The sequence below is a fragment of the Falco cherrug genome, chromosome 10 (genome assembly GCF_023634085.1).
Source record: "Falco cherrug isolate bFalChe1 chromosome 10, bFalChe1.pri, whole genome shotgun sequence".
Lineage (NCBI taxonomy): Eukaryota > Metazoa > Chordata > Aves > Falconiformes > Falconidae > Falco > Falco cherrug.
In genome coordinates this window covers 9536275-9549721 of record NC_073706.1, presented here as the reverse complement: position 1 = coordinate 9549721, position 13447 = coordinate 9536275, and the positions used below count along the sequence as shown (strand labels likewise).

The 13447-nt window shown below is 43.8% G+C and overlaps 1 protein-coding gene across 3 annotated transcripts in view; it reads left to right on the top strand.

Annotated features, from left to right (window-relative positions):
• BCAS1 (brain enriched myelin associated protein 1) overlaps positions 1-13447 on the top strand; it is a 53554-nt gene that overhangs the window by 25282 nt on the left and 14825 nt on the right. For all 3 annotated transcript variants that reach the window (XM_055722888.1, XM_055722889.1, XM_055722887.1), the window contains exons 8-9: positions 32-235; positions 10439-10606. In XM_055722888.1, coding sequence (XP_055578863.1) covers positions 32-235; positions 10439-10606 — 372 coding nt within the window. The remainder of the gene's footprint in view (positions 1-31; positions 236-10438; positions 10607-13447) is intronic.

The window sequence follows — 13447 nt, the reverse complement described above, 5'->3', positions numbered from 1 at the left end:
CAATAGCCTATGTGTTCATGTTTCTTTCTAGAGCACTGAACAGCAGCCTGTTACCTCTGTAAAATCAGACAAAAATGTCCCTTCCTCTCAAGAGCCACAGACAACTAAGCAGAATACAAAAGCCCCCGAGCCTGCAGCTCAGCAGCAGGCAGTGGCCAGTGAAGCCCCCAAAGATGTGACGAAGGAGAAAACATCGTCCACTCCTATGCCGCTGAGCAAGCTCTTTTGGAAAAAGGTACGTCTGGATTTCAGAGCTGGTCCATCCCACAGCTCCATCTTCACACAGTGTCTAGTTATTGCTAAATACAGAGTTACAGTAAAGCAGTCAAATCTGCACAGTTGCATATATCCCACATGTCAAATGCACAACAGGCTATGCATGTACAAATGCATACGTGAGCTTTGGGCAGTCACATATGCACATGGTTATAACAGCAGTTAGGCTCCTGCAGAAGAATCTCATAAAACATAGCCTTTTAAACCTGCCTGTAGTATTTTTTTAGTGCTGTTATGGAAGAAGAAATGTTATACTCTGTCAACTTAACACATTTATTAAAAACCCCACGAAGATTATAGTATTCTTTACCAAATTATGTCATTAATAGAGACATAACCGTAAAAACCTATTTCATTTTCATGAGAAAGGTTTGCTTTAGTTCTAAATGTCAGAAAACCTGGAATCTGGTGGGTCTATTCTTACTCAATAGAAAAAGTTGCATACCAGAGCGGATCAGTCTTTAATTTTGAGGACTGAGGTTGATTGCTTGGGAAGAAGTATTTTTCCTCAGGTAAAGTAAAGATTTTAACCAAAATTAGGGCTAACTTTGAAAACACGGTTCCTGTTTTCATGATCTGTGTGTTTTATAAGCTGAAGGATAATTCTTTTCTCATTTAATTTAAGGGAAGAGCTGTATTAAACTTCACTGAATCACTGTATGTTGAATAACTGCTTTCCTGGGCTTCTGTTCAAGTTCAAATCCCAGAAAAGAACTACTTCCAAACGCACAGATGCTGACTGAGCAGCTAGCCCTGCAGCTTCTTTAGCTGTATTTCCCTACTGAGCAGTGGTGCTAGACATACAGTTTGGGTATGTTACTTACATTAAAAAAAAAAAAAACCAAAAACCACTAAGGTCTTTAGATATTTACAGAATAAACATGCATGAAAACAATCTAAGCTTGAAACATTTGTAACTTGGGACTTCATTTCCTGGGGAATGAGGCAAATCAGGTATTTAGAATGAGAGGAAAGTTGTGAAGAAGAGGGAGAAGGATTTTTTTTTGTCTAGTTACTGCTACAGAAACCTCCTCCTCTGAGTAGCCTGGCGTATTTGAAAACAGGGATGGGAAGCAGGATGTATGCTGAACGTCTGGCAGATGGTTGTATGTAGTTTCAGCGTAAATTTGGAAGTAATAAAGCTGGTCTGAACTTCAGTAATTTCATAACGAAGTAACAAGGTCTTTTGTGCTTGAAAAAGAAAAAGCATCGAAGAAGGGAACGTATTCTTGCAGAATAATAGGGAAAATCATTCCTGTGGAGGAGAAATTGGTAGTGATGGTTGATTTAAAAAAAAAAAAAATCTGATAAGGTTTTGGTAAGATTTCAAAACCTTAATTTGAAAGATTAAACCAAACTAATGTAGTTATAGCTATTTTACTGCTCTGTAATGTAGGTTCTGCCCACAGTGAGCACCAGTTCCCTATATCTTGCATTACAGCTAAGCTAAACTAGTTTTAAGTACCTACCCTGTGTTTCTTTAACCTTATAACAATCTTCATGTGAAGTCCTGGGATCTCAAACATCTCAGGGGTGTAAAACTTGTACCAAAATTGTCTTTCACTTATGTTTGTTCATAATGCTGTGTTAAATTTATCCTACATCAGTAGCAGCTGCTTATGTCAGTGTCATGGTTTAACCCCAGACAGAAGCTAAGTACGCACAGCTGCTCGCTCTCTCCCCCCACAACAGCAGGGCTGGGAGGAGAACTGGGAAAAAGGTAAAACTCATGGGTTGAGACAAGAACAAGTTAATCATTGAAATACAATAAGAACAACCATAATGAAAAGGAGAGGGAGGGAGAGAGGAATAAAATCCAAAAGGGAAAAAAAATACCCAGGTGATGTACAATTGCTCATCAGACACTGACCGATGCCCAGCCATTCCCTGAGCAGTAACCAGCCCACTCCCCCCAGTTTACATACTGAGCACAATGACCCGTGGTATGGAATACCCCTTTGGCTAGTTGAGGTCAGCTGTCCTGGCTGCGTCCCCTCCCAGTTTCTTGTGCCCCTCCAGCCCTCTGGCTGGCCAGCCCTAGGAAACTGAAAAGCCCTTGACAGTATAAAAACCACCCAGCAACAGTTAAAATCATCTGTGTGTTATCAAATTTATTCTCATACTAAATCCAAAACACAACATTGCACCAGGTATTATTAAGAAGAAATTAACTCTACCCTAGCTGAAACCAGGACAATTCGTTGAATGGAACTACAACTCCAAGCAGGTTTTGGTTGCTACCAGAAATATTAAGGGCTAGTTAAATAACTTATGCAAATGCACTGAGCTATAATAGTATGTGAAATCTGAATTCTGTAAAAGGAGCCCAGTTCTGCTTAGTTAGAACTTCTTTGGTCTGGAATCATGCTGAGACCAAATGTTTTTGCAAGTTTTCTGCTTTTCTGGAGTAAATTTCTGCAGCAGAGAAGTGAATTTGGTCCTAAGAATTAAAAAAAAAAAACAAACGCGCCTGCTTGAGCATTGAATCCTTACCTATAAAAGGCTGATGTTGCTTTACTGGATTTTCTTGACAGAGAATAATATTGTATTTCCTTTGATGAAAGACCCTGGTGACCCAGTCAGCTTGAAGCTAAAAAAAATGATGATAGATGTAAAATAAAATAATAAAAAAAAAAATCCTTAGACTACAGGTTAGCCTCAAACTCAGCTTGGTTCGAAGATTCTGTCTTTTTTTCTGCAATGATTTTATCTTTCTTTCTGGCACACTTAATGTACTGCCCTTTTGCTAGGACAGAGAATCGAAGCTAGCAACTGTTCTAAATAGGTGTATGATGCAGAGTCACATGTAGTTTTCCTTTTGAACTAACAAATAGCAAACACAACACTCAATAGATCCAGGATTCAGATCCAGATCCTCTCTTTCCAGGCAGTCTCTTAGATATCTATCTTCTGATGAGCTTTCACTTCAAAGTAAAGTTAATGAAGTGCCTGTCAACACATTGCAGTTAATGCTGCTGCTCTGACTACAGATAAAAAAATATCTAAAAGAAAAAAAAAATCCTTATTCAGCTCCTCAGATGGAAACCACTTTGACTGTATTTGCCCCATTTCCTGATCAGTCTGCACAAAATTGTCATAACTGCTACTTAAATGTTTGTCATGCTAGCTTTTGGGTTTGGGTTGGGGTTTTTTGTTTGTTTTTTGCAAATGCTGAGGAAGATTAATAGAATAATACAGTTAGTAGTTTCCAATATTTGTGTTGGAAACTTGGTTTCAAGACCTTGTAGATATCTGATCGGGGCAGAGAAACATGACACTTCATTTATATCTGATCAAAGCAGGCCAGTGAATGATGGAGGAAAATGATTGAGGGAGTATTATTTCAAGTGCTCTGTGAATTATCTTTAAAGCAGATATATTTTTTAAAATCCAAAATTTAAGCTACTGCAATTCTGTTGCCATACAAACGCAGAAAAATCATGCCCTTTTTACTGTGGGATATTTATCTACTGTTAACACAAACAGCAAACTGGTTAGCTAGTAAGTGAAGCAGAATAACACTTTCTATTCCTGAGCTTGCAACTGTGTTCTTCCATAGGAAAGCAAAGATAAATATTTGGGTGGAGCGTGTGAGATAAATGTCACAATTGCACAGGACCTGCCATGTTCCTGCAGTAGTTTCCCTGCTCCCATCCTGGGATATACCGTCTATCATGCAGGACAGGAGAAGATTCTGGCCATTTTTGGCTGGATAAATGGATGAAGGAACTTGAAAGAGAATTGCCCCTGGCTGAGGGAGTGAGGAGGACAATAAGCAACAGGCTTTTGGTGGCCGTTTCACCACCTGAGTACCGGCACGGCTGCCACCCTTACAGCAGAGGGGACCTCTAACCGCCTCAACCCAGCAAATCAAACCAATGGGATTTGTGAGTCAGAACCACACTCCTGGGATGTTTACAGACCAGTGTGGCTTAACCATAAGCTGCCCATGGTTAACACTAATCGGTTAACAGTCTGAGCTGTTACAGCTACAGATCTGCCCAGTGGCACCCTCGTGCAGCAGCTGCAGGTCACAGGGGGCTTCAGGGCGGAGGTCTGAGAGCACATCCATGGCTGAAGCTGAGCTACCTTAACTGCAGCAACCTCTGTCGTCTTCGCATTGGCAAAGGAGGGCAGGAGGGTGGGTTAAAGCCTCTCTAACCCTCCCTGCTTCCCGCCTGTGAGTCTGCAAGCAGCAGGAACAAATGTCAAGCATGACTGCTCTTTTAAGTGGAAATTTCTTGAGCAAAAGGTCATCTCCCATATATATTGTTAAGATAAAAGAAAACCTGCTTCATAAAGAAGGTATGACCCAGGGAAAACAGAAGAACTGTTCTTTGTGTCTAATGAAATGCAGTGCAGAGTACCAGTTCAGACTCCAGTACAAGATCAAAGCAGGGTATAGTGTTTACCTCAATTCTGAGGAAAGATTCAGCAAGCAAAACGAAAACTCCTATCAAAGTTATCCAGGTCACAAAATAAGTTACGCTCTCATAAGGTGACAATTTGTATGGTCAGAAACCTAGATAAGAAACTGTTGTAGTAATAGTTCCCCAAAGCAATAAGAGGGTTTGTAAGAACCAGACCACAACTCAAAGAGTAGACACAAACTTCCCACCACAACTGTTTTAAGTAAGCTCATTAATAAAACAAAATCAGAGATGCTGTCATTCAAGAGATGGAGGAATGCTTCCCAAACACAGTGAAATAAAGAGCCTAGTAAAATACTCCTATAAAACACAACTAGCAATGATAAATTAAAATATTATTTTGAAGAAGAAAACAAAGGTATTTTCTGTAATAAGAAGAACAAAGGATGGCACTCATCTTACTTCAAACAAATGTATCTTGAAATGTTTCCTAAGCTTGGCAGAATGCCTTCAAAAAACAAAAATCAAACAACCTAATGGCACTTCTGTCTCTGTGGTGCATAACAACAATAGCTGCTGACTTCGGCTGAATTTAGTACAATTTGTGTCTAAGGAAACTGGAGGCAGAATTTGGACCCATGAATCCAGCAGCCTCAGTTGATGCAATTTGTAGATGTAAGGAGATAACTTACTTTTATGTGAACGTTTATGCATCAAAGACTCATGAAGCAGATAGATCTGGGCTGGTTGCAAATTCTTATTATATACAAATTGCAGTTTCTTCCCAAAACTAGTCACAAAACTTGATATAACTTTTGGTTTTCTCCCAGGTGAGTAAAGAAACCGAGCCCATTGCTCTAGAGAACAGGTTAGGTTAATGTAGTGTCATTCAAAGTTTATTGACTTCATCGTTGTTAGGCTCTTCCCATCACACTTTCAATTCCTGCCAGAAACACTTTGGCGAGTCCCTTGGATGCACAAATGGAAATTTTTCTTCTAGTTTCATAGGGGAAACAAAAATGAAAAACTCTTAAAAGTATGTCAGAAAACCTTCACTGGAAGGGGTTTTCCCCATCTACTGAGACACTGCGTGCAGGCATTCTCTGCCTCTCTGAAGCATGCAAGATAGCATGATCCTGTGTCATCGGTCTCAAAGAACATGCCACCTTGGTCAGTCTTATTGGAGAAGAGGATTATGTGCTGTCTCTAGAGCTTCCTTTTGTCCCAGCATGTCTGAATAGCCTGATCTGATTGTATAAAAATTGTGAAACCTCCAGTCTTGGAGATACTAAAAGCTCAGCTTGACAAGTTCCTCAACAGCTTTGAGCAGACAGTTGGACTAGGCCTCCAGAGATATCTCTGAGATCACAAAGTTGCAAAAGAAAATCAGCAGCTTCAGTTAATTCATTCTTAGAGAGGGAGATGGGTATACAAGAATGATTCCTGGAGACAATTTATTAACAGTCCTTGCAAACTGGGAGGTCCCAGAAGACTGGTGGTTAGCTAGCGTGAGGCTCATCTACAAGAAGGGCAAAGAGGATCCAGGGAGCTACAGGGCTGTCAGTCCGACCTCGGTGCTGGGGAAGCTTATGGAGCAGATCATCCTGAGTGCCATCACATGGTACATACAGGTCAACTGGAGGATCGGGCCCTGCCAGCAGGGGTTATGAAAGGCAGGTCCTGCCTGACAAACCTCATCTCCTTCTATGACAAGATGACCTGCCTAGTGCATGAGGGAACAGCTGCGGTTGGTGTCTGCCTGGACCTCAGTAAAGCCTTCGACACCGTCTCCCACAGCATCTCCTGGAGAACCCGGCTGCCCATGGCTGGGACTGGGGTCTCTGCGCTGGGTAAAGCCCTGGCTGGCGGCCGAGCCCAAAGAGCGGTGGGCAATGGAGTCACATCCCGCTGGCGCTGGGCACAGGGGTGTCCCCAGGGCTCTGCTGGGGCCGGTGCTGTTTCATGTCTTTACCAGCGACCCGGACGAGGGGATCGAGTGCACCCCCAGTCAGTGTGCAGGTGACACCGAGCTGGGCAGCAGTGTTGATGTGCTGGGGGGCAGGAGGCTCCGCGGGGGTCTGGGCAGGCCGGGCCCATGGGCCAAGGCCAACTGTACGGGGGCCAGCAGGGCCGCGTGCCGGGCCCTGCCCGTGGGCACCGCAGCCCCGCAGCGCCCAGGCCGGGGGCACAGCGGGGGGAACTGCCCGGCGGGACAGGGCCGGGGGGGGCTGGTCGCCGGCCGGCTGGGCAGGAGCCCCCAGTGTGCCCAGGTGGCCGAGGCGGCCAGCAGCAGCCCGGCTCGTGTCCCAGACGGTGTGGCCAGCAGGGCCAGGGCAGGGACTGTCCCCCAGCACTTGGCACTGGTGCGGCCGCACCATGAATCCTGTGTTCAGTGCCGGGCCCCTCACTGCCAGAGGGACACGGAGGGGCTGGAGCGTGTCCAGGGCCGGGAACGGGGCTGGGGAAGGGGCTGGGGGGCGGCTGGGGGAGCTGGGGGGCTCAGCCTGGAGAGGAGGGGGCTCGGGGGGACCTGATCGCTCCCTACAGCTGCCCGGCGGGGGCTGTAGGCAGGTGGGGGTCGGTCTCTGCTCCCAGATAACAAGAAGAATCAGCCTCAAGTTCCACCAGTGAGGTTTAGGTTGGATATTGGGAAAAATGTCTTCACTGAAAGGGCTGTCAAGCGCTGGAACAGGCTGCCCAGGGAGGTGGTGGGGTCACCATCCCTGGAGGTGTTTAAAAACCATGTAGATGTGGTGCTTAGGGACATGGTTTAGTGGTGGACTTGGCAGTGCTGGCTTAACGGTTGGACTCAATGATCTTAAAGGTCTTTTCCAACCTAAATGATTCTGTAATTCTATTCTAATTATAAGGAATTTATCATAAAATTTTTAATAGCAAGCCTAAGATCTTACACAAGGTAACCTGTAAGTTCTGCAACAATTTTGATATGCCTAAAAGTATGAAATTAAAATAACTTCATAAGTACACTAGATATCTAAGTTCAAAAAGAAAAAAAAAATAAGATACTGTAAAACAGGATTTAAACTTTCCTAAAGCCTCCCATGGAATCCATCAAGAAATGTACAAAAAGTTGCCAATTGCTTTAAACAAATCAATTTATCTGAATAGTTGACTATCACTTTGTTCTTTGCTTTATTTAAATAGACAGTGCTTTTCAGAGTTTGGCATTTCGCCCCAGGACACATTTGTTTTCAGTAGTGACACCAACGCTATTGCATAGACAGAGCTTGAGAGACAAAACTCATTTGGGTTGCAGCTGTAGGAGCGCAGCAGTAATATGATCCCAAACCGTAATCTTTGAGTGATGAGCTCCCAGAAGCTAGGTTGCTGCTTTATTGAGCCACTGTTTCAACTCATGCAATGAATCATTTCCTTCAAGCAAATAGATGGTGAATTGATTATATGTATGTGTGAATAGGCAGAAATATAGATTAAAATTATTACAGATTGATTATCTCAAAAATGTTCATAAATATAAATTAAATCTACAATTCCATGGGGAAGCGGGCTATGCTGCAGTCATCACAGGCAGCAGGGGACAAGGAATATTTATTCCCTCATCATTCTTCTCCCCCCTACCCCACCCCCAAAATGTTCATTTCTTCCACAAAAGAGGAGTACAGAACAAAGCAAAATCTCTCATGCTGCTGTAGAAGTCCATGGTGAGTCCCTATCTTGCATGTGGGGTCCCCTTCAACTCGAATATGATAGAACTAAAAGGTATAATACTGAGGAAAAAAAGGCACAAATAAATTGAATGGCTTCCGTATGAAGAACTACATAAATTAGTATTTATTTATTTTTTGGCTCAGAAAGGAGTTGGCAGAAAGGAAGGTGACAGCAGCCTACAGAACGACTACTGTAACATAAAAGGTGAACAAGAAAGATCAGTCGTTGCTCAAAATAAAAGCAGTAGAGTATCAAATAAAATGATTTGATGACTAACAAAAATAAACTACTTTAAAAAAAACAAACACACTTTCGCTGTAAAATCCTTTGCCACAGGACTATGCTGGATGTCAGGAATTTATATCAACTGAGAAAATGTTCAGCTAAATTTCTGTAGGAAAAAATCCATCAAGGGCTATTAAACCAAAGATACTCCATGGGAATCACCAAGTTGAAGACAATTGGGAAAGTGTGTGAGGGCAGCAGTACTTTAAGCTGCTGTTGCTGGAGGAAGCATCCATTTTTTGCCGATCTGAGTAAGGATCCGGGCCTGGGGTGAATCTCTGGTATTATCTTTTAAATTGTTTTCATGTTCATGTGGCTAAAATTAATTTGGTCAAAATAACTATGAGTATGAATTAAGTGTGAGTTCCTGTAAGGATATGTAAAAACTGTGAGATATCATTCTGAGATTTATTTACAGCAGTTCTTTCCTACAGTAACCATAGCATATATTTCAGCTGTAACTTGTATTTTTAAGCAGCAGCATGTGTTGAAATGCCAATACCTAGAGTAACTGCTTCTGTTTGATTCAGTATTGGAGGCTGAGGGTGCAACTTACCCTGCTTTCATGTTCTGCACCTTTCTGTGTAGGCTGCAAAATGATAAAGGGCTTGCTCCAGGTCAGAATACCTGGTTATTAGCATAACAGCTTCTTTTCACGGGAGAAAGGAAGATACTTCTTTATACAGTTACCATGGTATGGGAATTAATTAGTGGTCCTTGAGGGCACAGGAGAATGATATTTACCAGGGCATTTATAAAAGGCAGAATAGTCAGCGAAGGAAATGCACGTTCAGCCTCCCACCCAGCTGTGCCTCCACGTCCGACAGCAGAAATGTGCCTCCTGTTCACGTATTCTGCTCCACACAGGTCTTGTTCAGTTAAACACATCGAGCATTCCCAGGATAGCCTTGAGAAGGCTGTGGAATGAGACATGCAGGAGATTAATCAATAAATCTTATGGGGAATCCATATTTCAGAGGCATTTACAAACCGCATGCCTCTGATTGAAGTACTGTTATAATAGAAGGAACTTTCCAGTAATTCACAAAAGCTCAGTGGGACCCAAAATCCTTCTACAAAGGCAACGTTGCTGAGTACCCAGCAGCTTTTCTTGTACTCAAATGAGGGTCAACACTATCAAAGAGGGTGACTGTGACCCATGGGATTAAGCGAAGTAATAGATGAGCTACTTAACTACCTTGTACCTCAAGAAGTCATTTATATCTTTGCAACTGGGAAGAGGAGCTGGCGTTGCAAATGTGACCAGCCTGAGAAAGCTGTACTTCTGTATTTCACAAAGAAGGGTGCCAAACAGTTTTAACGATTAATAGTGTCCACGGTGTGTTTTAATTAATCCTATTCCTGCTTTTGTGTGCAAACTCCTGGCTATGATCTTGCTCATTTCATTGGTTTTACGTGAGTGTCATCTACTCAGGGCACATATTACAATATGTAATTTTGTTTAAATTTTCTTTTAAAATTGTGATCAAAGAAAAATTATTCTGTTTGGGAAGTGGTACTGCAATTCAAGAAAGGCTATTTCTTCAGTTTAAACAAGGACTTAAAATCCCACCAGCTTCTATGCTTTTTTTAAATGAGGATGAATCAAATTCCTGAAGAAACACGTACAGATGGCAGTGAAGCTGAGAATGCTTTTGTGCCGTATTTGTTCCTGATGTACCAACTTACTGCACTGCTGAAGCACTTTGATTGTAATCTCTTAAAAAAAAAAAAAAGGCAAAACAAAAACAAAACCACAACAAACCTCACTGATACTTTTTTTTCTTTTTCTTAATGTTTCTCCAAAATAACCCCAGAATGCGTCGGAAGAAGCAGAGATTGTAAGCAATGAAAAAGCGGACGCTTCTTTAGAAGCAGTGGCTCCTGGCAAAGAGGAGGTTAAAAGCCCAGAAGCCGCAGAAGTGAAACCCCGCAGAGAAGAAAGCAAAACCCCCAAAGCCAACCTGAGGAAGTTTTTTAAGCTGGTAAGCAAGACGCGCAGTTGCCAGGGTTGGGAGCCATGCGCTCGCTGCACGGCTGGGCTGGCAACTCCTGGAAAACCTGCTGAACATCAACGGCTGTGAGAGCGCAGCTGCGCAGCTGCGCCCGTTCCCCGCGGTGCGCGCAGGGCTGCGCCCCTGCCCCCCGCGCCCCCCCCCCGCGCCCCCCCCGCGCCCCCCCCGCGCCCCCCCCGCGCCCCCCCCGCGCCCCGTCCTGCAGCTCCGCCTCGTGGCGCCTCCGGGAAGCGCCGCCGAGGGGCGCGGGGCAGCCCGCGGGACTTGCGCCGCCGAGGAAGCCCTTCAGCTCCGCCAGCCGTTTCCTCGGGGTGATGGGAGAGCGGGACTGGTGCTGCTGGGGCAGCCCACCCGCTGCTGAGGCAGCCCACCCGCCGGCTGTCCCTGCGCTCTGCAGTGCTGTGCTGGCTGCAGCGAGTCGTGTTTTTTAGCAGTTACACGTTTTTGGCAGCTTACGTGGGTTAGCTACGCTGGCGTGTAAAAGCATACGGTTGCTGCTTCGAAGGTGTTATATGCTAGACGAGTCAAAAAAAAAAGGCACGAAGATGAATCTAATCCTTCGCAGAAGAAGACTGAAGGGCAGAAGGAAAGCACTGAGGTGATAACGTAGCTAGACTCGATCTTAAAGGGCTTTTCCAACCAACACGATTCTATGGTATCATCCTCCAGTCATAGGCATGAAGCCGTCCTGGCGGATTTGTGTACAAACAACAGCCAGACAGAATTCCTCAAAAGACTCTAGAAAAGTAGCCAAGGAAAAAAATAGTCCAAGACTAGAACTAACACTTCCCTGATTAAAATTATCGCAGGCCTTGAGGATTTATATAGCAATTGATCTATTTTGGCAAGATTTACAAATGTGTATGGAAGATTTCTATTTTAATCAATGCTGTTTATTTGCAGGCAGCTACATGGTGTGGGTGTCAGAGTAGCTTATACATTAAAATGGAAAAACCACAGTTTCTTATAACACTACATAATACATAGCCCAGGTTGTCTGCTTGCTGGTACATACCGCTGTGAGCAGCCACATAGTGAAAGGTTAAAATTTGTGAGTCAGGCTATAGAAGGTACACACAACAACCCAAATCCTGATTTATTTTTTTATTTCTAAATGTTTGGTGTTTATTTTCAGTTGTCTGTTAGCCTCAGCCCAACCCATGATGGCTGCCTTTACTTTTTATTCTTTAGAGTTAACATTACTACATAGCCACTCCGGTGTATCTGAGGATCCAAGCTAAAATTCTTAATACCAGTCAAGAACTGTGCACCCAATGGGCCTTTAATTTCACATATGACTTTACAAAATTAGTCAGTTTGGGAAAATCTCAACTTTAATCCTAAATCCGAGGGGGCTTGTGGTCATCCTGCATAGAGGCTTGTCACTGTGGCACATGCTAGGCATGCAGAAGGTGACTCAGGAGCAATGCATATCAAACACGGACACCTATAGCAACCATGACTTCAAATCATGTCACCTTACTTAAAAAATATAGCACCAATTAAATAATAAAGCTGTTCCACACCTGTCTTAGTCACCATGGGAGAAAACAGGGCTGTGTTAAAAGCCTAGATGTAATCAGAGCAGGCGTTTAGTCCGGATTTTAGCCTAGAAAGACAGAACTATTGTGTAGGCAAACATCTACCCACATGGGAAACAGAATTGTATTAACTGTGTAACTGGTTTTGCAGCTTTTTGAAACCTTTAGTATTTATCTGCTCTGCTTTTGGCTATCAATTTGCAAACAGATCATGGATTACTTTAATATATTTTTGGCCTTGAAGTATGTCCCAGGCTGTTTCCTCTGAATAACTTTTGGATTACTGGACCACTGCCATGCTGTTGCGCACATCAGAGCTATGTCGCTGCCCTACCTACAGCTTTGTGCCGACTGGTCAATCAGTATTTCTGATTCCTAAGGCAGTCAGAAGGATTTTAAGCCACTGCTAAACAGCCACTCTCTGTAAAGCTTTTGAACTAGTGGTGAGCGCTGAAAATGCATGAAATGTTTAAGACTCTAAGAGAGGCTTTTCTGGCAAGGAAAAGGCGCCAAGCTCCAGTGCTGTGGGGCTGAGAGCCGAGATGGGTATTGTAGAGATAAGGTCCTTCTGCTCAGAACGGTTATACTGGCAGACTGCATACTGGAAGGTATCATTTCCCCTCAGAAAATGTCCATTCCCACTGCAGTTTTCTCCTGAGGTCTGACTACCCTAGAGTAACAGCCATAAAGCGGAGGAATTGCCGAGCCAGCTCTGCAATAGCTAGCTCGCAGCCTGGTAGTGGTGTAATTCTGGCACCATGGAGCTCAGAGCTCGGTAATTTGCACATTTTGGGGAGCTGCCATTTGCAGCCTCCCTGGTCCTCATGCTAATGTCATTAATCTGCTGTTCATACTAATGCTAGTTAGTTTTAAACTAACTCAGACATATGAGAGTTTACACTGCAGCTCCGGCCACAGCGTGAACGTACATTTAAGGAGCACAGCAAAGGGCCTGACATCACACCATCCCCTTGTGCTTTCTGCCTGTGTGAGGGACTCAGTTCTTAGCACCTCTTACCTGAAGCATGGGGGATAAAATGTCTTCACGTGGTTGCATCTGTTCAACCTCTTTCACTTGCAAATCTGGACAAACCTCAGCCAATGCCTAAATGTACCCTGTGGCGTTCTACCTCCCATGGTGACAGGGGCAGGAGGCTCTTGGAGGTATGGGAAATGCCTTAAAGTGGCATCAGAGCCTGTCCAAAGCATGCCATCCACGTGGTGCAGGTCACTGGCTGATCCAGCAGGTCCTCTTGGAGCACTCCTCCTG